Here is a 20,752-nt window from a genome sequence, read left to right on the forward strand (position 1 = left end):
TCTGTTGGCTGTACATGTTATTACCATCTTCGTTTTTTGACTAACATTCCCAGGCGTAGCTTCGAACTCTCCGCCGATTTGTTCCCAGTCCTCTCTCGTACCTGTTCTTGGTGAGTCTGAGCTCTCATCAAGGCGGGCCCCGTGGTCACAGAAAACTTTCGAGCAAGTTGTCGCTTTATTGGGCATCATGGAAATAAGTTTCAAGGGAAAGCGTGCTTTAGTAACTGGTGCTGGAAAAGGTAGCATCTTCTTCTTCTTCTATTACAACGATAAGTAACATTTTCATGGTCTGAATGAGAAGGCCCGCGTACATTTGTTACTCAACCATTCATTAGTATAATGATTTTAAGAACGTCACGCAAATCGGCACAAAATGTCGCGTTAGATCTGAATAAAGTACTTCTGAAGGTAGAAATTAGAACGAAGTTTACAGGAACAATGTGAAGAAAACGTTGTTGTTTCTTTAATCGATAGGGATAGGTCGCAGTACTGCTAAGATGTTAGTTGAATGTGGGGCTGAGGTCATCGCTTTATCGCGAACCCAAGCTGACTTAGACAGCTTAAAGGAAGAGGTAAAGTAATAGCAAGGGGGTTCAAAAGAAGTGACGAGTGAGATTAAATCAAAACATATCACTGAAGTAATTACTTTGGTGAGCTCAGGATTCTCCCATTAAACACTATCATTGCTATTATTATTATTATCATTCTTGCTATGTTTTTGTATTATTATTATTATTATTATTATTATTATAATTATTCTATATACAAGGCTAAAAGGTTAGGAAAAAATTCTTAAAATGTTTAAACCAAACGTTTTTGGCTGTTTGCCATCATTACCCTGATGATGGCAAACAGCCGAAAACGTATACAATGAATATATATGAAGTTCATATATTTTGAACTGTGGTTGTAGATACGTATGATGCACGATCCTCGCAGTAGAGAGCGCTATTTATTTTCGCTATTGCATAAATAGTGCTCTCTACTGCGAGGATCGTGCATCATACATATCTACAACCGCAGTCCAAAATATATGAGCTTCATATATTCATTGTATCTGATTTATCATCACGGGTTTATTATGAATCAACTTAACAGCCTGCTCCCAGTTGGCTTGTTAGCTCAACTGGTAGAGCGCTGCACTAGTATCGCAGAGATCAGTGGATCAAATCCCGTACAGGCCTGATTTTTTTCAGGTCTGATTTTTGCTATTGTATAACTAGCGCTCTCTACTGCGAGGATCTTGCATCATACGTATCTACAACCACAGTCCAAAATTTATGAACTTCGTATATTCATTGTATCTGATTTATCATCACGGGCTAATTATGAATCAACTTAACAGCCTGCTCCCAGTTGGCTTGTTAGCTCAATTGGTAGAGTGCTGCACTAGTATCACAGAGGTCAGTGGTTTGAATCCTGTACAGGATTTTTTTCAGGTCTCATTTTTGCTATTGCATAAATAGCGCTCTCTACTGCGAGGATCGTGCATCATACGTAGCCGAAAACGTTTGGTTTAAACATTTTAATAATTTTTTTCCTACTATTTTAGCCTTGTATATGGACTATCTTTCATTAAGCAAACATTATGGACATTATTCTTATTATTATTATCATTTATAAAATGTGGGGAAAGGAAAGGGTATGTTGGAAACACACCTCGAGTTTATCAAACATGTTTCACAGACAGAATATTTCCAACTGTCCTTTCTGTGTTAAATTTCTACCAGTTGGTAAACTCAGTTTAGCTGGATAGTCAATTATTTGATGAAATATGAGGGCCCTACTGAAAACCGCCATGGCGAGTTGGGCTCCCTCATTAAATATTATTATTATTATTATTATTATTTTGAAATAAAAACATAACCATGTTGCAATAATGCCTTAAAACACCAGTGATGACTTTTGTTAGAATCCTTTTGCTCATTTGTGGTCACTCAAGGTCATTCCTGATCACTTAATTGTGTCACAGGAAAGTAACCTCTCAGAAATTTTAAAACACTCTATGATGCCCACCTAGTTACCAACAAGATGTAGTTCACTCTTTGCTTACTTAGGAAAGTTTAGAGTAACTCTGAAAAAGTTAGTCCTTCAAAATGTTAATCTAAATCAGTATGCCTTTCTATAAGCTAAATGCATCCTTTGGACACTTGTCCAGTGTTATAATTGCTTGCAAACTTGCAAAATGCAAATGAATAAAGGCTGATAGTTTCAAAAGAAACTGTTTGGGGCTGTGTCGGTGGGGGTAACAAAATAATTTGGATATATCAACAAAGTTGAAATGGTAAATTGGCCACCATAATGATTACAAAAGCTGACGTTTCGAGCGTTAGCCCTTCGTCAGAGCAAAATGCAGTTGGGCAGGTCTTCTCAGATAAATTCTAATTGAACATGAATTTAAAGAACAACACCTTTTACACTGGTAGTTATATTTTCCTCTTTCATTTAGGCACCAACAATCCAGACAGTTTGTATTGATTTGTCAGAGATTGAAGCTGCAGTAAAGAAAGTAGAGAGGCTTGGTGACATAGATCTATTAGTAAACAATGCAGGAATTGCATTATTGGATCCTTTTGAAGAAATCAAAATGGGAGATTTTGACAAGTATGTGTTCATGTGTTCAAGTATGTGTATAAAGATTCTGCAGTTTCTTTGGCTAACTGGAGAAAATTAAAACAAAATTTTGTCATTATGCCTTGATTTTTTCTCTCCCCCACTTTTAAAAAAATAGAAGCATTTGTTTGCTTATTTTTAACTAGTATGTATCACTGTTAACATTATTTTTCTTGCTTTTGCAATCTTAAGGATATTTTCAGTGAATGTAAAGGCACCTTTGTTCATCACACAGGTATAGTAACCATTATTGTAGCTTTAAGGCTGCTATATTAATAAAGTTTTGAAAAAAATTTGTTGTTTATTAGGCTGTTTCAAAAAAGATGATCGCCAAGGGAAGTGGAGGAGCAATAGTCAATGTTTCCAGTCAGGCTTCAGTGATAGCTTTGAAAGATCACACTCTGTACTGTAAGTTTAACTACTAGCTACTAACAGTCAGAAAAACCACAAAACATAATTTGCAGAATTAAATAATAAAGAGTAGGTTTAAAGTTAGGAGAAAATAACAACCTACCCCTTTTCCCCTTCTAAGGCACCCTTGCTAACTTGTACACATGACATAGACCTGTCCTTCAGTGAACTTCTACAGGCTTTGATATACACTGTTGCTTGTTAAGAGGATCATCATTCAAGAGATTGCATTTCTTCATGCAAACCCTGACTGGTGTTGTATCTGTTGTAGGTTCTACTAAGGCGGCTATGGATATGTTTACAAAATCAATGGCATTAGAATTGGGCCCTTATAAGGTAAGTGATGGTCAAGGATGGTTGTTATTATTGATATGAGGTAAAATTACCCGTACTTAGACTGAACAAAGCCTTTATGGACAGTTTGGGATTAATTCAAACCATTGACCAAATTGTGAAATGTGTGATAAATGAGTATCCTCAGAGAAGGTCAATTATTTGATCCTAGTTTTAAAAAAGAATTTAAGGTTTCCTTTTAAGTAACTAATATTTGTTCTTGTCAGCACTGCTTCAGTGCTTGTTGACCATTCCTGTGTCAGCATCCATTTGAAATTTCCCTTGAGCAATTGGAGGGCTCATTTCTAGGGAAGTCATCAGGTCTTATACTTACACTAAGCTGCAAACACTTCACGGTCAATTAAATAAAAATTTGTTCATTTTGCCCAGATCAGAGTAAATGCTGTGAACCCCACTGTTGTGATGACAGATATGGGCAGGATAGGTTGGTCTGATCCTGCAAAGGCAAAGCCAATGCTAGAAACAATACCACTAGGAAGGTTTGCTGGTGAGGTGCATTCCACTGTTTAACCCAAGATTATAACAAACTTGACCGTTACTTTTCGTGTTCAGAGTGAATATTTAATGAGGCTTGTCAACAGATTAATATAGGCATGTGTGTAGATGGTGATGTGATAATTACACGTGCAAATGTGAGGTGCTAATTGTACAACATTTCACAGACAAAACACCATAAAGGATTGATTTCATTAAATTGTACAACAAAAGACTGATACAGTTTTCAGTCAGCTATATGATATGCTAAGAAGAAAGTAACAAACTCCTCTTTGTTACTTGAATGAAGAACTGCTGCCAAGTAACATTGTATTACAGAAACTAAACTGTAGGCACATTGAAAAAATTAAGGTATATGCTGCAGCTTAATTGGCTATTCATTATTGTGGTGAAGTATTTTAAAACACTCTTTCAAAGGTCACTTTTGGATTTGGGTTTCAATATACTTCTACTTAGAATTGTCATCAAAACTTCCGTGAAGAATGAATTAGGAAAAGTTTTCAAAAATCTTTTTTCATTCAAGTACTACATTTTTCTAGAACAATCTTAAATTTATGAAAATAAGCTTTCCAAAATTACTAACAACACCAAAATATGTTCTATTGCAGAAGTGGAGGATGTTGTTCATGCCATTCTTTATCTCTTAAGTGATAAAGCTGGTATGATTAATGGAACTATGTTGCCCATTGATGGAGGCCGTCTTGTTCAATAGATAGGCCAAACTGTACATTGGATACACCATATGCAAATTGTGCTCATTTTTATTTTCACTCAAATGTTATGAACAAAATGAAAAATTGTCATATTTACATATGTTATGGTAAAGGATAATTGTGTATATTTAGTAGTGGCAAATAAAATAAATGAAGGTTTTAAGTTATAATTTGCAATAATGATTTATGGTCCTGTTTACTCTTTGGCATCAGCAATGCCCCCGGATGTAACTGCAAATGTGGCTTCATTCTCTGGAAGGTCAGGGCTGTAAACAAAAGGGACATTTTGTTGGTAAAATGAATACCAGAACCCCCTTTTGGAGATGACACAATGATCTGTTCAATAATTTTAAATATTAATATGCCCCTAACTGAAGTTTGTGGGCCTATATTACTCAATACTGGTTAGTGTTGTGAAGTAGAAATTTAACTTTTAGGATGTAATTCTTGCAGATAACTAAATATTTATATTTAAAAATTATTGTAAATGTTACTCAAATCACATTATGATGGCTACCAAGAAAGCTCACTCAAGAAGTTTTTAACCTGTCATATATCTTAGCAATTCTTGTTTCTCCTCTTCCTTTCCTTAAGCTAATTCGAGTTGTAGAGGCATGTGCTAGTATATGTCCACCAATTGGCTTCTTGGGATCAGCTTGAAAGCTGAGAAATAACAAAATCTTGGTGAGTATTTCTTGCTTATCATATGATAGGAATTTTGACAACAAATAGTTAATTGATTCTTTCCCGTAATAGTTCAGTTTACCTCATTGTTGCTGTATTCAACAAGCCAGCCAGCCAAGGAGAAAAAAAGTATATACTGTGAGTAGGATAGAAAAGTAGGGAATGAAATAAAGACAATCAGTGTAAATTGCCCAAATACATACCTCCTGGATCTGCTGTCATCTGCAAGTAAAGAGTAATACAACATATCACTACACCTTTTCTCTATAAAATTAATCTCAATTATAGTAAGGCAGAAATCACTAATAAAACTGCCTTTGAAATTTGTCAAAAATTAGAATGATACAGCCAGTGTGACTGATCAGTGGACCATGTTAATGGAGATCTACCTATGATTAAGTACACATGCACTGTACCTGATTAGTGATAAAAATTGCAACATTAAATTCTGTGAAATAGAGAAAAAGACGATTTAGCATCGAAGTAATTAAACACTGTTCATTAATTTTTGAGATATAAAGAAACATAGTTATTTACTCTTGTCTAAAAGAGAATATGTTTGTTGAGCATGCATGTGAACATGTTCCACAAAGGGGCCAATTAATGGTTTTAGTTATGTTTAATTCTTGAACAGTAGATGTGAATGCAAAATGCTTACTTGTACATAAGCTATTTATAATGGGAATGTAATCATAAACATAATTCTCACCCTCAGACAGTTTTTGCAGACGTGATAACATCTGTGCAAGTTTTTGTTGCCTGTCAGCCAATTCACCTCTTCCACAAAAATCAACTCTAAATAATGCCATTATAGAGTCAATTATCTGAAAGAAGTGATGTACAAAAAATTGCTAGAACACTACCAGTGAAATTTTGCCCTTTGACTGAAAATGTTTGAGGAACTATTTTTCGAATTATTGTAATAACCTGATTTTCAAGAAATTGTAATTTCCAATTCAGTCATACCAAAAGTTTGAATACTCCTGGTTCCTCATGAAACTTTGCAGCCACACTATCCATCAACTCGTACTGGTGTTCACCTATGAGTGTTAACAGTAATAATAAATATTATATTTGGTAGTATTCATCTTTTAAAGATGGAATTGTTATGAAAAGGATTATAAAAATCAGCTAATAGTACAATAAATGTGTTAAAGTTATTTTAATTATTACTTTAAGTTAAAATCCATACAGTAGCAACTAAGTCTTACTTGTGTATGCCCTGCAATAGAGGACATTGTCCAGCATTGCATTCTGGTCAAGGTTAAACCGGTCTGCAATCTCTCGCAGGCGATCAGGTCGGCTATTAATGATTAAGGAGCTATTGTGATGTTGCTGATCTATTGTTTTAAAAATATATGGAATGGCCCAAAAATGCAATATTTTACATTAAGCCTGTGATAGTTCATTACATGTTTATATTAATGTCAACTTTAGAAAGAACACTTATAAGGATACAATGTGTTCTACAAAAAGAACAAACAAAGTGGGTAAATTAGCAAGTTCATATTTAATAATATTTATGTGACACTCTCCACAACTTAAGCAGAAAGTAGCCTGTAATGACTGCATTTGAGCAATACCTCCAACACGGTTGTAAAAAAATTGCATTCTAGTGAACTTTCACGGAAACATTTTTGAAACAATTATGGCTATATAGTTCACAATTCAATGACATAATGTTTACAAAGACATAAATTATATTGATGGATTTGTTCTGTAAGAAGTACCTCAGTATCAATGAAAATCACTTTTCCACCAGTGTATCCATTTGCTCCTGGCAACTGTGCTGAAACTAATGGTATTGCATTTAACAATAATGAGTTCATTTTCATCCAAAGAGAAAGAAGCTCAGTCTAAGAATAATTTTAAAACTTACCACAGAGTGTGTGTGACAGTTGAGTTTTTCCAGTCCTGAATTCTATTTGATTAAAAAAACAAGAAAAAGATTGTTCTCATTTTTATTAAACAAAGGTCTTTAAGTTATAACTTGTGACAAGATCTTGTGACAGGTTATGTGAGGTATAATAAACACATGGCAATGATTATAACGTAACCAGAGATTGAAGGGCTGAAGACAGTTTGTTCATGCTTTTATATATATGTAGCTTTAGAACAGTTAGAGACTACCACTGTATTACTAGTGGGTTACTTTACCTCCAAAAACCTCTGTTATTGACATGCTCTCTATTCCTCCTAAAATTGTGAGACTCAAAAGTTTAAAATAAAGCAAATATATGCCTTGGAGAAAAGTCTAAGTAATATTTTCAAATATTAGTTTTAAAAAAGTACTGCTGAAACAGACAGACACATACCTCCAAGGAGTTTGCTGTAGAAAGACAAAATATTGTAAAAACGTTTCGTCAGTACTAGTTGAGATAGAGAATATATTTCATTTTGAATTTACATACTCTAGCTCGGTGCTTCCACTAGAAATCCTGAAAACCATCTTCCTCATATCACTGTATTCTAAAGCTGTGACAAATCCAGCATTCTATGAGAGAAAGAGTGAAATTGTTGTAAAGAAGATCAATATTAAGGATCAAGTACATCCTTTTAAGAATCACAGTTTAAAGGAAATACTTACAGCTAACTTAGCGGCAGCTTCCTGAAAGAAAACAAAGTTAAAAATGATGCAAACTGTTTTAATATTAACTAATTATCGCTGTAGTGGTTGGATTCATTTCGAAAAGGATGAAAAGAAAATCTATGAAGTATCTTTCTTTATTGACTTCAAAATAATATAAAGCAGCTTTTTAAAGAAAGGTAATTCTGATAAAAAAAAAAGAAAAGCTTGGCAGTCCTAATGATGTCAGCAAAACACTGCATAATATAATTTCACCTTTATTTTCTCCATTTTTGCCTCTGATATCCCTTTTATCTGGCACATCTTTCGCCTTGTAGTCATCTGCACTCCCTGTAAATATCATCAAGTAATCACGCATCCCGATCAATTTTGCAAATCGCCGCAATAAAGAGATAACGATCCCTTCTCTAAGCTCAACGATGGCTCTTCATACGATGTTTGCACGTTGGAAAAACCCATTTTTGAAGAATACCTACAAATTTGTTAGCTACGATTTCATAAATAGTTTGAGCTCAGCACTTTTCATTTGAACACATACCTTTATGGTGCATATTCCCGCTGACTTAAGCTTTTTTATATCAGCAACATTCTGAAAAAAATATTCAACCGAGAATTCTGAGTTAGAAGACGGTACAGAGGAGCTTATTTGAACTAAAAAAAGGTGACAGTTCACGTTTTATTCTTCAAGTGCACACTCACAATTCCGTGGTTCTGTAAAAGGTCGATATCCTGATAAAATGACTCCTAAAGTGTTGAGAAAAAAAAGTTGAGTAAGAGGAAGAAAATAATCAGAAATATGCATTTTAACATTTCAAATTTAAGTTCAATTCCTCTGGAATTAAAGCTTTCTTTTGTTCAGCTGATTAGTTACATTGTATCAATAACTTATGCTATATTTTAAAACACACACGATACTTGAATTTTTAAATTGAACTTAAAGCCTTAATATCAGTTTTCTTACCTCTTCCTGGTCGCTCAATTCTTCTTCCACTACTTGATCGTGACTAGCGGTAATTTCCATCATATTTAAGGGATTTCGGTGTTATTTAGCTTCGTAAACTTGTGGAAAATATGAGATGCCCACACTCTGTTTGCTCTGTATTATTTTGGACGTGATTGGTTTTCTGTGAGTAAGAATTTGTTAGCATCTTTTCAAGAAATTCTAAGAGAAATTTTACTATCATAATAAATTTTTGTAATATAACCAAAAACTACTCTGTCGCATTGAATTACCTTTTGAAGAAGAAAATAACACCCAACAGTGGGTTAATTTCACACTTGCCTAGAGAAAAGAAGCTGTTTAGTTGAATTTGAAGTGAAATGAAACTATGCGGTTTTCCCGCGCAAAGTGAGCGATACGCGGGCAAATTTTTCCCGCCACTTACTCACTATAGCTGAGGACATTTCAGGAATGTCTTAAACCAATCTGTTCACTAAAAAGAATGAGAAATTCACTTTACTCCTTCTGTTGATTCGAGGAAACAATACAATGCAATAATACAATACAAAGATTTTATTTAAACACGATAATTGTTAAAGCGACTACACGCTTGTGGGGTCGTGCGTAAAATGGAACAAAATGAAATGTAGTAAAATAAAATAATTAAAGTAGCCTATCAAAATTAGAAGATCTAAAAATATTTAAAATTGGGATCCTTAAAGTTCACTGTCTGTGGAGAAATAGAATTAAAGTTCAAATTTAAAAGTGCCTTTGATTTGTAGGCTAACGAGGAGAGCTGCTTAATGGTTATATTTCTTAAAAATCTTTGTTCAGTAAAACTTTCTTTGTTGAGTAAAGTCTTATATTTCTTAAAAATCTTTCTTGAGTCGAAATCTTTGTTCAAACACGGTGATGTAATCATATTAAGTTCTTCAATCGAATCCAACCGTAAGTAGCTGTTCATAAAGAAAGAAAACGGTAGGTAAAAGCAACAGTTCTCTAATTGAGAACCTTTCTACAGGTGTAAACGCGCGCGCATTGAAAGATGGCGAGTGGGTCCATCTTTTTTAACTAGGAAAAACTCGTCACGAATGAGTTAAACCATGAAACTTAGGTTCCTTTCGATCTATCATCTAAAGCCATAATTTTCTTCCAAATGATGGCTGTTTTCTATCAATTTCTTTTCTTTTTGTTTGGTGGTTAAGGCCTAAAATTACTAACACCGTAAATCCTCTATGCCCCGGCGGCCCTATTTATTTCAGGTACTTTGGGGTGGCTAATTAGACGGGGGGGGGGGGGTGCTTATTAATTTAGAACTCAATATTATAATCTAACTCTCTCAATGGACCTTGTTTAGCCATGTTATATTTTTAGTATCGCTCTGTAACTTTCGTATACCGTATTCTATTGATGCCAACATGATAACATCAATCAGTCAATCACCATAATGAATTTTAAAAGACAAACTAAAATTGCAGTACTTGAATAAATTTATCGTACTTATTGACATGGAGTGTTCCTCTGAATTTTTGTGTTTTTAGGGGGGAGAGGTGGGGGCTAATTACAAGAGGGTGGCTTCTTGGAGGGAGGGGGGGGTTACTAGAGGATTTACGGTAAGTGACTTTAATGTTCCATTAAAAATATCACCATCTCGTCATCACGGCCAAACCTCACGCGTGTACCAAAATTTTTACATTCCTTTCAAACAATTGGAAGGCAGTTTTGCGCGTCGCAAAAAAAAAAACATCCAAAAACATCATATCAGACAACTCATAGTGCACAGGTTTATTTCCATCTTTAATAATCAACATATCTCTTATCATTAAATAACTTGCATTCTTTTGTTTATCTGTATTACCTGTGTTAAACAATTAAGACCCTATACTCTTAACGTAGACTTTTAAATTTCATATCTTGACAACCTCTCTCTCCTGTTTCAATCTGAACTTGGCAACTATCCTTGAATGCACTTGTAGTATTGTTCCACCAGGTTACTGATGTGAGCAAAAGCAGTTCTTAAACCAACCTTCAAGAGACCTGAGAAAATACGAAAAGCACAATTTAAAAAAAGTGTTTCATTCCAGCGCATTTTTCTACTAGTGGTACTTGCTTAGCACGTGCAATTCTAAAAGAAAACTAGGTCGAGTGCACAAAGGCTTGGAGACAAATCATTGCGAAACGCAAAACTCGTCTTTTTCATTAAGTCCCATAACATAATACGACCGCTTTTCTTGAAGAAAATAATTGGAATAAAAGAAAAGCTATACAGGAAAAGTTACACGAGGAGAGGAAAAATTTCGTTCGATTTTGTTCCACCAAACACACAGGATAGTTACGCAAAACCTGTATCACCTTTACACACAATGTACATTTGCTTTGACACTTTACCAAGCCCGTCACTCGCTCACTAAAAGCATGGGAAATACCAAGGGAATTTGTTATGATACCACGAAGAAAAGGGTTGCGTAACGTCATATGCATCTGCTTTGGCATTTGGTTCAACAAATCAAAACCATAACTCAGAGGTGCAGTATCTACATCTGATCTATTAATTGAAATATGGTCAGTGTTTACCTGATTTGTAGCTTCCTTCCAGCATAGTCTGCAGCGAGTCTCGGACGTCAATTTGAACCAGTATTGCTGCATTTGTGTGCAATGAAGAATCTGGAAAGAACAAACAAAGCATCTCTTTTTAGCTCCTGCCTTGACGATGTTTAGTCGAGTTCACCATATTTAACCCTTGTTAAATCTAAACCATTCCAAACCATCCTAAGAACTCTTTAAGGTGGCCAAGTTACATCATCGACTCAGTTGATAAAACCAAATTATCTTGTAATACCCCCCACCGAGGCCCACACCACCACAGTTTCTTCAGATAATTATCCCCTTTATTTATCTTTGTTAACGTTCAATGCCTCAAGCTCCTTGTTATGTGTTCAGCTTTGTAGACTATCACTTATGGCGCTTTTCAATTAAGCGTCGTAAAACCAAAACAGAGAAATTACGGCTAATCAGAACGAAGGAGTTGTATACATATGGAGCCAGTGAAACTAAACTATGGATAAAAACAAGCAAACTGACTGAATGTCAGCAACAGAGCTAACCATACGATAAAACTAATTTCGCTTATATAATCCATTTAAATTGATATTAGAGATGAAATCTTTCGCCAAGACGTAACGCTGAGGATGTGAAGTCGTCGACTATGTTCTCCATTGGACAGACAATCTTGGAGACTATTCGGTGATCTTTGTTGTCTTTTATGATCTACTAGGAATTAAACTATTCACGCCTTTTCATGTTTTCATAGACAGAAAAATCACCAACGAAATTTTATCCTAAACAAACGCGAGGGGGTGGGGGGAGGGGGGAGGGAAGAGGGAAAGGGTTTTGACAAACGTTTCCCACCTGACACCAAACGACATTGAAATTTTAGTACGACGATGAGCTAGACAATAGGGTGTAAGTTTACGACGAACAGTTAATGATAAATTGATAAGCTTTCACTGCTCGTAGGATGTCTTTCACCTCACAGCTTTTCTGTTGTTGGCGGGCTGCAGAGTAGCGTGTGGATTTCCTAAATGAGAGTTTGTTTACACAGGACTTTAAGAAACGATGATCTGATGATTATACAATAATCAAGTTTCGTGTGGCAGATTTTGTTTCCGCTTAAGATAATATCTTCTTCGGGTTGATTCTAATTATAGTTAAGAATAATTCATTTATTTTGCGGCTACGAAAAGCGCGAGCTCACGGATCGTGTAACCTATGCTCAGAATAGACCAGAACACCTATTGCTCCTCTCTAAATTTACAGTGAAAACCTGGTGGGCGTGTATCCAACAATGTACGTAACAATTAACGGCAAGCACAATATCACTCACTGTTTGAACGCGACAAGGAAGCTATTAGCAAAACAGGAATAGTTCATTCGTCGCCGATGATAAATTCTCGTACCTGATGAAGTGTGAGGTGATAACATAAATCCAGACAGGTCGGCAAGTACTCTTGTGAACCCCTGCCCAGAAAGAGACATATTAGCGCGTTGGCACATTATCGGCACGTCCTCACTCCGTAAATTAAAAAGTAAGTTGATCCATTATCACGCAATCATGTATAAATCCTATTATCGAATTCTTCAACAATTCCTGATATTGAAGGGCCACCGCGAAGTTTGTGTACTTACTTCGAATCACCAGCAATTTAAAACTAGTTACTACACATGTACGAAACTTCTTCAAATGAAACAATCGTATTAGAGGAGCTAGAGAAATTTCCAGCCAAGCTTTGCGCATACCGATCGGAGAAGATTGTAAGAGATTTTCTGCTCTTGTGCCCCCCTTTTTTTTTCCAAGCAAGATTTGATTTATTTTGGCGACAGTTCAAGCAGTTCTATCGCCCTTCAAAAACAATTTCCCGTCAGATTTAAAAAAAAATTTTAGATGGCAGGTTTGTTAAACGAGGCAGACAGGAAATTGCTGCTCGAAGCCAAAAGATAAGCTGTAAAACTAATATTGATAGACTGCCAAATAAACACTCGAAGGTCACCAAGAACACAGATGGACCCAAACACTTTTTTCTGTGAAGAAAAACACAAGTTACCCTCGAGTAAGTGTCCTTTAGTTTGATCAGAGTCCCTCTATTAACTCTGGTTTGATATGGTTTGTACTCACAAGATAAAAAAATTATCGCAAACACTTTAAGTTTTGGTCTTTTGGAAAGTTACCGCGTTGAAATTCCGCTCAAAACCGAGCTCTGCTGAAAGACTAACCTGAACTTGTGGCATTTGGGAATGATGCGCTGACCATAACACCATTCCTACAAAATTAAATAAACAAGAAGCATATATTTTTATTATTTACAATGTTTATGGTGTGTATGATGTGGTAATTCGTGGATTGTGATATCTGCTCCATTTTAGCAATGGATCCTACAAGGGTCCTACACCTGCCTGGTCTTGGAGGGGGGACGCCAGTTTGTCATAAAATTAAGATTTATCATTTTTTTCGAGTAAAGGTTGACCTCCCTCTCCTTTATCTAGACCTCCGCATCGTTTGAGTGCGCAGTGAACGCAATATGTTTGCGAAAACGCTTTGTCGTGAACTAACGATAATATCGTTCAGATTTTAGTGGTTAGAGCGCATTTCGATTGAGAACGACCCATCAGGACAAGAGAAAAGCACGGAAAAAATCAAGAGACTCAGTCTCAGTCCTCTCATTGGTTTAAAGAGTAGCGTACTTTTTCTGAACCAATCCAAGTGCAAGAACGGTTTGACTTTTCGACTCTCAATTGAAAATTGCTCGGGAAAGAATAGTATCGGTCTGTGGCGTAGACTTGGTAAAGCTGTCAGACGAACTGGATGTACAACTTGCAATTGTTTCATTTTCCTTCGCTAAACCGGCACCATCATCGACAAATACCTGATGTTCCATCTCTAGTTAAGTATGATGGCATCCACATTCTTTGGAGACAAACATCTCTGGGGGAAGCACTTGGTAGAGGAACACTGTATTTATTGTATACGATGCAGGCGTGTGGAATAGACTCTGGTGTAACAATAACAACAAATCGTCAAGGGGAGGGAGGGAAGAGGATTCGGTGTTTCGGACAAGTGCACAATAAAGGGGTCTAGACCTTGGACATAGAGAAAAAAATTGAAAAAAAAAAACACTTAAAAAAAAGCGAAAATTGTCCCACAACGAAAAGGTGGTATTCAAATAACGCCGTAAACAACAAAAACAAACTCTTCTTTCTAAAGACAATGAAAATAAGTTACTACGTCTATGGTCAGGTCACAACCTTCCATCTTTGCGAGTATATCTCGAGAAAAGGTGAATTGCGCTTGTGTAAGGTATTTCACAAGACTTAACTCGGTCTACACTTTCTCCGCACAATCTCCCTATCACCAATAAAGTGCAAAGACGAAAAAAACATTTCATATGTTTACTTACCCTCTATTTTTTGTAAAACTTCTTCCCCTCGAAAAGGTTGGTCTAACTGGAACAAAAATGGAATTGTAGAAACACGTTTGTCAGGATGATTCATTTTCGAGTCGGTGAAATCCCGGGGGTATGAAAACAGTTACCCTTAAATGCACTTTTACCATTTACTGTCCATTGTCGTCTTCATCTCGTAGGGAAAGAGAGAAAGACAGGTTATCATTCAAGCACAATTCAAAGAACCTTAGAGGTTCTCAGACTTGAAGAAACGAACAATTGTATGACAGACAGTAAAGAGAATTACTAATAAAAGAGATTTTGAGAGTGATACGGTTGAAAACTAGTATCACCTTCAGTGTAAAGCATATTACTACGTAGCCAGATCTCTTAGGCTAGCTCCTTCAGCACTTCCTAACTTGTACAAATGCAACCTTAAAATCACACGTTTCTTACTTTGCCTCCCTTCTTCATTGCTAGCTGAAGGTAATCAAATGAAATGTCTGGAGGAACGGGGATGATACCTTCAATCTAAGGAGTGAAAATGATTAAAAAAGAGTAAAAAAGATGCAAATCCTGAGGTTGGTAAAAAAAAAAGAAAAACTACAGATGCCAAGAAGTTCTCTGTGAGTCATTGGGTACAACATATGACTGTGAAATCAAAACTAGCTGAGGTTTGAAATCCCACAAAGAACCAAGACTCTGATTTTTCAGTCACGTGCTTGTGGAGATGAGTTGTAATATTCTACAGTGCAGATGGCTTTTTGTGGGGAAAAGTGAACGTTGCCAAAGTTACAAGGTTGCGATCATTCTCTGAGTGTTCATGTTTAATCCAGGATAATTTGATTTTATTAGCTAAGTTGATAAATAAATTGGCCACTGTAAAGCTGACGTTTCAAGCATTAGCCCTCTGTTAGAGTGAACAGAATGAACAGATTGAAGGCTAAACGGTCTGGTTAGGGTTAGAGAAGATAAATTGGGGAGGAATCCCCTCTTCCCTGTTATCCAACCTTTTGTTAGAAACTTTTCTCTCTCCCAACTTCCCTTAACTTTAAAAAAGCCAAGATGGTGGATGCTGAATGCTCACTCATCACCTTTTTCTTTATCGAGTTACTACATTGTTCACCTTCACAGCTGCCTTGTCATTATGTGAAAAGCTAAGTCGTGATACTGTTACTCCATTCTTGGTGTCAGTCTTTTTCCAATTCTCACTTTTGATGATTTGGCAGAGTCCTGCCCAACACTTTAAAAACACAACAAGAATGAAGAATGTTAAACAAAATAATCATATTGGAAGAAACTAAATCATTTTTTCTAAACGGGACTAAGACTTCTGGTCAGTAGTCTAACTCACTTAAATTTATGCAGAGCAGGAGTCTCATTGCTTTTTAAGGGCTTGTTTCATTCTGAAGACTCAAGATAACTAGAATCCAACCAACCAAATGTATGCCACCAAACTCCAGCAAGTCAATATCTGGCTGACCAAAATCCAGCCAAACAAAACAAAAAACTCTAGCCATCCAAACTGCAGCTAACCAGAATCCAGCCAACCAAGATGTGGCCAAGAAAAATCCAGTGGCTAAAATCTGGTGTACCACAATCTGTGGAACAAAATTTATGCTAACAACACTCTAGCTAACCAAAATTTGCCAAACCCCAATCATCAAATTCTGCCTAGCTCCAATCTGCCCACCAAAACCCATCCTAAACCCTATCCAAACCAAAATACTGTTTACTAACAAACATTTTTGTGCCTTCATCTAGAATTTACCTCCATCCTCTGAACAGGATCCAAACAAACTTCTTCCTTTGAATCATTCTCTTCTCGCCGGCTGCTAACTGCTTTTCTAGACTGTAAATTATAGACAGGATTACAATGCTACCCAGAAAAAGACAGCTGTGGGTGGGATTGAAACTTTTCAACAGGTAACTCTGTTGATGACTTCCCCCCAGTTTCTCTTTATGTCAGTCATGGACACTCACAATCAGTCCCTGTTACCCTTCTACTAATCCCCAAAATGCATACCCGTCTTGTCAGCCTCTGTCGCACACTTTTTTTCCTCTTTTCAAATTTATCCTGTGGTTCTGCTTGCAGAGATTCTGTTGCTGCATTGACTACTTCCATCCAGCTAAGCTTCTCATCCAAAGTTTCTAAAGTATGTAAAAAATTTTTAAGGGGACTGAAAAATGTTGTTTTAAATTTGTTTCTTGGGAAGTTTATATAAAAAACAGTATCAGTGTTAACCAGCAAACCCACCGCAGCTAATGTAGTAAGTTCTCTTAGCAAAATCATCGAACACTGGACCAAGAGCAAAGCAGTTTGCTTTCTTTTTTCTTTCTCCTTCTTCAAGTTCACGTGCAGCATCTGCAATATTATTAAGAAAACAAAATTAATGCACAGTCCTATCACTTCATTTGCATAATGTAGTGAGTGGAAAGGGTTGGTCATGAGTTAAAAATATGCAAGTTCTTTAGCTTTAGAAACCTGGTCACATCTGTTGAAAACCAACCATAGTGCTTTAAAAGTTGATATGTAACTACTGAACTTCACAACCTGAAGCAGAAAGAAAATATTGCAATCCCACATTGACAGTGACTGCATAGCAAGACCAACTGGAACACTTTATCACTAAAATTTTTCCTCTTCATCTGAGAGTTCCATTTGGTCAAATATGTGATTTTTTAACACTATATTCTCAGAGCTATATTGACAGAAAATATGATGTTGACAATAGGGGGATTAAAGAGATTTTGATACCTTGGGGATATATAAAAAGATTGGAAGTTTTAACTTTATTTAAAACATATACTTACAAGTGGAATCGAGCTCTACCCTTCCTGCTGGCTGGTTTGATGCAATGTCTTCCATTTTCCTGTAAAGAAGACCACAGTTTTATTCCTGTTTATACTGTTGACCCCCCCAATAACTAAAAATTTCAAGAGAATTGGAAAAAGTTCCAGTCATCAAAAGTTGACAGAAAAAAGAAAAAAACTTAATTTATTAATAATAATAATAATAATAATAATAATAATGACATTTATAGAGCACCCTTTCCCATGGGTCCAAAGGCACTATTTACAAAGTCACAATTCAAAAATAGTTTAAAATAATTAAAATTAGTTAGTTAAGATTATAAAACACCAAGATCATTTCATGAATTTAAAAAGCACATATAAAAAGAGCAGTTTTAAGCTGCCTTTTAAAAATGTCAAGTGATCCAGCATCCCTAACATGCTGAGGAAGACTGTTCCAGAGAAGCGGAGACAGTATTGACAGTATTTCTAATCATACTAATATTGCACGTTTGAATTCCACTTAATTAGTGGAGAGAAGTTGAGTGAAAAAGAAACATTCTGCAAAAAGGTCGTAGATACATATTTATGGAATGCAACTAAGGGTACCCTTAACTAGTTTTGATTAAGATATTGAGGGTGTGAGGTATTCAGTGTTGATGCTAGTGGGTGATAGTTTGTTTATCAGTTTTGTAAAACATCTTTGAGAGGCAGGGGTGTCAAAAAACATGTTTTCAGTGCTAAAAATGTAGAGGAAAATTAAAATTGAGTGGGATTTCTATCAAATGGATACTTTCAGATATAGTTCACAGGCATGTGACTGCTGAAAATGGTGCAATAAATTATGGCATGTTATTGAAAACATTTTGTACATGTTATTCACAGTTACATCTCCATAAATTAATTCAACCGATAATGCAAATTAGGTTGACATTGAGCAGATCTTAACAGTTTGTTCAGGAAAAAAATTATTTATTTAGTAACTGCTTCTACTAATTGAAAGAATAATATTCTCCCATTACTTTTCAGGAAATGTACACCATTCCTGTCAGGGTTTTGAAGTTGGTCATGATTGATCACCCTTTTTTTTTTGGCAGGTGTTTGCAAAATAGGACATGATGTTAACTTCATGACATTCAGCAGAGCAAAACAGATCTTACCGCACTCAGTAGCAGTTTATTCAAATGTTTTCAGGGTATCCTTTAACGTTTTGATTAGAATCTTTAAAATTATCTCTTAACAGATTTCTCAAATGGTTCTTCCCACTGAATTTTTAGATTTCTTACAGGTTTTAAACAACTGCGGCCACCTTTATGAAATTTGGTAAATTATGCAAATTGAAGGGAAGATTGACAAAAAGAATACAGTCAGATAAAACATATTAAGATGTTTTAAGAATAATTACAAAAGCTGAAGTGTCCTATGGCTTGACTGTATTTACAGTTATGAAAAGAAACAGAAACTCATTTCAATCTTCAACCTCAGTATTCAATCACCAAGGTCATGATCTGTAGGTCATAAAGCTAAAAATGTAACCAAAAGTTTCCTTCTTTTTCAGTAATACATTGTATAACAACATCCTTACATATCTCCTCACAAAATTTTTAATAAACTGACTTGTCACAAATAAAATGCAAAATCGTGTTTGAAATATCTCCAGAAACTAAATAGAAAAATGAAAGAGAAAAATAAAAACAACAACAAAGGAAGGGAGTAGGCCAGCTAACAATAATCCTTTTACCTGTTGAACTTTTAAGAATTCAAGCAATTTTAGGCAGTAATAAGAAGTACTCCAGGCAGTAAATTTTATGGGTTATTGCATGAAATGAGAACACTGACTATTAGCTAGCAATGGTATAGATTCCCTCAGTACATTTTCATCAATATCATTCTGACAGCTTTTCTAAAAAGTCAAAGGTTATGTTGATAGGTTATGTTGTTAGGTTATGTTGATAGGTTAAAATTACACTTCCTTTAGTAAATCGAAACTCAATCTTTCTTTTTCCTAAAAATATGCGCTTTGCCTTAGCCAATATTTTAGTTTCATTTAGATTATATTCATGGATATAGAATTATATTGCAATACATATATGCAACTACTGAACGAAAAAATTTTAAGACAAGCCTTGTAACAAAAGACTTTTGGGATCGTTTCTCCAAGTGTATAATCAAATAATTCTACCAGATGTTTGGTAACAGAATATCACTGTATAAATATAAGCTCATTGATTACGGAGCCCGCTAATGCGATTGCTATCAAATCGCTCGGCCAACATCAGATCTGAAACTTCAGACGAGCCAAAATGTCTCGAGTCTTCCTTAAAAGCTGATAAACTTTTAGGTTTAGAATTCTCTCTCGCTGCACGAAATACCTGACAGCAGGTTCAAAAGCAGGGATATTTTCGTTTCGGTCATGATTTTTGGTAAATATTTATAACATTTTCGTGGCCGTGACTACTTAGGTAAAGCCTTTTAGTTAAATATTTATGGCTATTTACACGACAAACAACCAAACAGACTCAAGGTGCCAATTACAAAAAAACACGAAAACAACTATAACAATCACCTGTAATACGACCAAGAGGCTCCATTAGAACCTCTTACAAGCCGACACCATCGTTTGCGCCAGTTCGTCTGACCGAGGACAGCTTGTCCACTCTCCTTAACAACCCAGCCTTCCTTCACTACAAATTCCTCTTCCATAGAAGCGAACGTACAAAATATTAAGCCCAGACTGAAAACATTGGCGAGGCAGCCATTTTAAATGTTACCCATAATTCCTTTCCCGCCTGCATCACAAATTTGAGAACCTTTTCCGAAATTCAACACTTTGAAAAGGAGCTCGCCTGCTGCAGCATTGTCGCTCGCCTCCGGGGTTCAATCTGATAAAACAGCATGAAATAGAGAAACGAACCCCATACAGGGGACACCTATGTCCAGTGGAAGACTACATTTCCAAATAACGTTCACGTGATCCCCAGCTGCGAAATGCAAAAAGGAAATGATGGAAAAACCCTAAACAAACAGATAGAATGGGGAAAATATTTCCTTCGACAAATATTCACGCGAAAACGCTTTTCACATGATAGAAAATTTAAAAATAACCAAGGCTATAAAACACAAAAGAACAAGAATCAAAATGATAGAAAAAAAAGAAGATCGAAGTGTTTTCCGACTTTCTGCGACCGTAAAATCCACCAATAATAAAGTGAAAGACAATACGACT

At 35.8% G+C, this 20,752-nt stretch overlaps 3 protein-coding genes across 4 annotated transcripts; 1 reads left to right on the plus strand and 2 right to left on the minus strand.

The window, feature by feature from the left end:
• The first annotated feature begins 19 nt into the window (after positions 1 to 19).
• On the plus strand, positions 20 to 4,756 carry LOC111325411 (L-xylulose reductase). The gene is made up of 8 exons (XM_022929215.2): positions 20 to 239; positions 475 to 572; positions 2,450 to 2,604; positions 2,806 to 2,848; positions 2,922 to 3,021; positions 3,296 to 3,360; positions 3,748 to 3,865; positions 4,482 to 4,756. The coding sequence occupies exons 1-8, from the start codon at positions 188 to 190 to the stop codon at positions 4,583 to 4,585; spliced, it is 735 nt and encodes a 244-aa protein (XP_022784950.1). The 5' UTR covers positions 20 to 187; the 3' UTR covers positions 4,586 to 4,756.
• On the minus strand, positions 4,617 to 10,444 carry LOC111325410 (meiotic recombination protein DMC1 homolog). The gene is made up of 20 exons (XM_022929214.2): positions 9,091 to 10,444; positions 8,819 to 8,981; positions 8,557 to 8,601; positions 8,396 to 8,446; positions 8,113 to 8,187; positions 7,858 to 7,878; positions 7,682 to 7,764; positions 7,586 to 7,599; positions 7,428 to 7,466; positions 7,150 to 7,191; positions 7,001 to 7,065; positions 6,729 to 6,736; positions 6,482 to 6,573; positions 6,237 to 6,310; positions 5,980 to 6,094; positions 5,687 to 5,718; positions 5,474 to 5,492; positions 5,353 to 5,362; positions 5,133 to 5,249; positions 4,617 to 4,852 (listed from the first exon to the last, which is right to left on the minus strand). Exons 2-20 carry the CDS (start codon positions 8,879 to 8,881, stop codon positions 4,783 to 4,785), a joined length of 1,035 nt encoding a protein of 344 aa, XP_022784949.1. The 5' UTR covers positions 8,882 to 8,981; positions 9,091 to 10,444; the 3' UTR covers positions 4,617 to 4,782.
• Positions 10,445 to 10,567: 123 nt separating this feature from the next.
• On the minus strand, positions 10,568 to 20,638 carry LOC111325467 (uncharacterized). 2 transcript variants are annotated; one of them, XM_088736573.1, is made up of 14 exons: positions 20,093 to 20,638; positions 17,548 to 17,606; positions 16,991 to 17,098; positions 16,760 to 16,884; positions 16,505 to 16,585; positions 15,860 to 15,976; positions 15,190 to 15,264; positions 14,749 to 14,794; positions 14,218 to 14,343; positions 13,568 to 13,614; positions 12,754 to 12,814; positions 12,326 to 12,374; positions 11,372 to 11,461; positions 10,568 to 10,834 (listed from the first exon to the last, which is right to left on the minus strand). In XM_088736573.1, exons 1-13 carry the CDS (start codon positions 20,227 to 20,229, stop codon positions 11,419 to 11,421), a joined length of 1,074 nt encoding a protein of 357 aa, XP_088592699.1. In that variant the 5' UTR covers positions 20,230 to 20,638; the 3' UTR covers positions 10,568 to 10,834; positions 11,372 to 11,418. The 2 variants fall into 2 exon arrangements, with proteins under 2 accessions (XP_088592699.1, XP_022785013.2); XM_022929278.2 differs by lacking the exon at positions 12,326 to 12,374.
• Between the last annotated feature and the right edge of the window lie 114 nt (positions 20,639 to 20,752).

This window comes from Stylophora pistillata, chromosome 10, assembly GCF_964205215.1.
Source record: "Stylophora pistillata chromosome 10, jaStyPist1.2, whole genome shotgun sequence".
NCBI lineage: Eukaryota > Metazoa > Cnidaria > Anthozoa > Scleractinia > Pocilloporidae > Stylophora > Stylophora pistillata.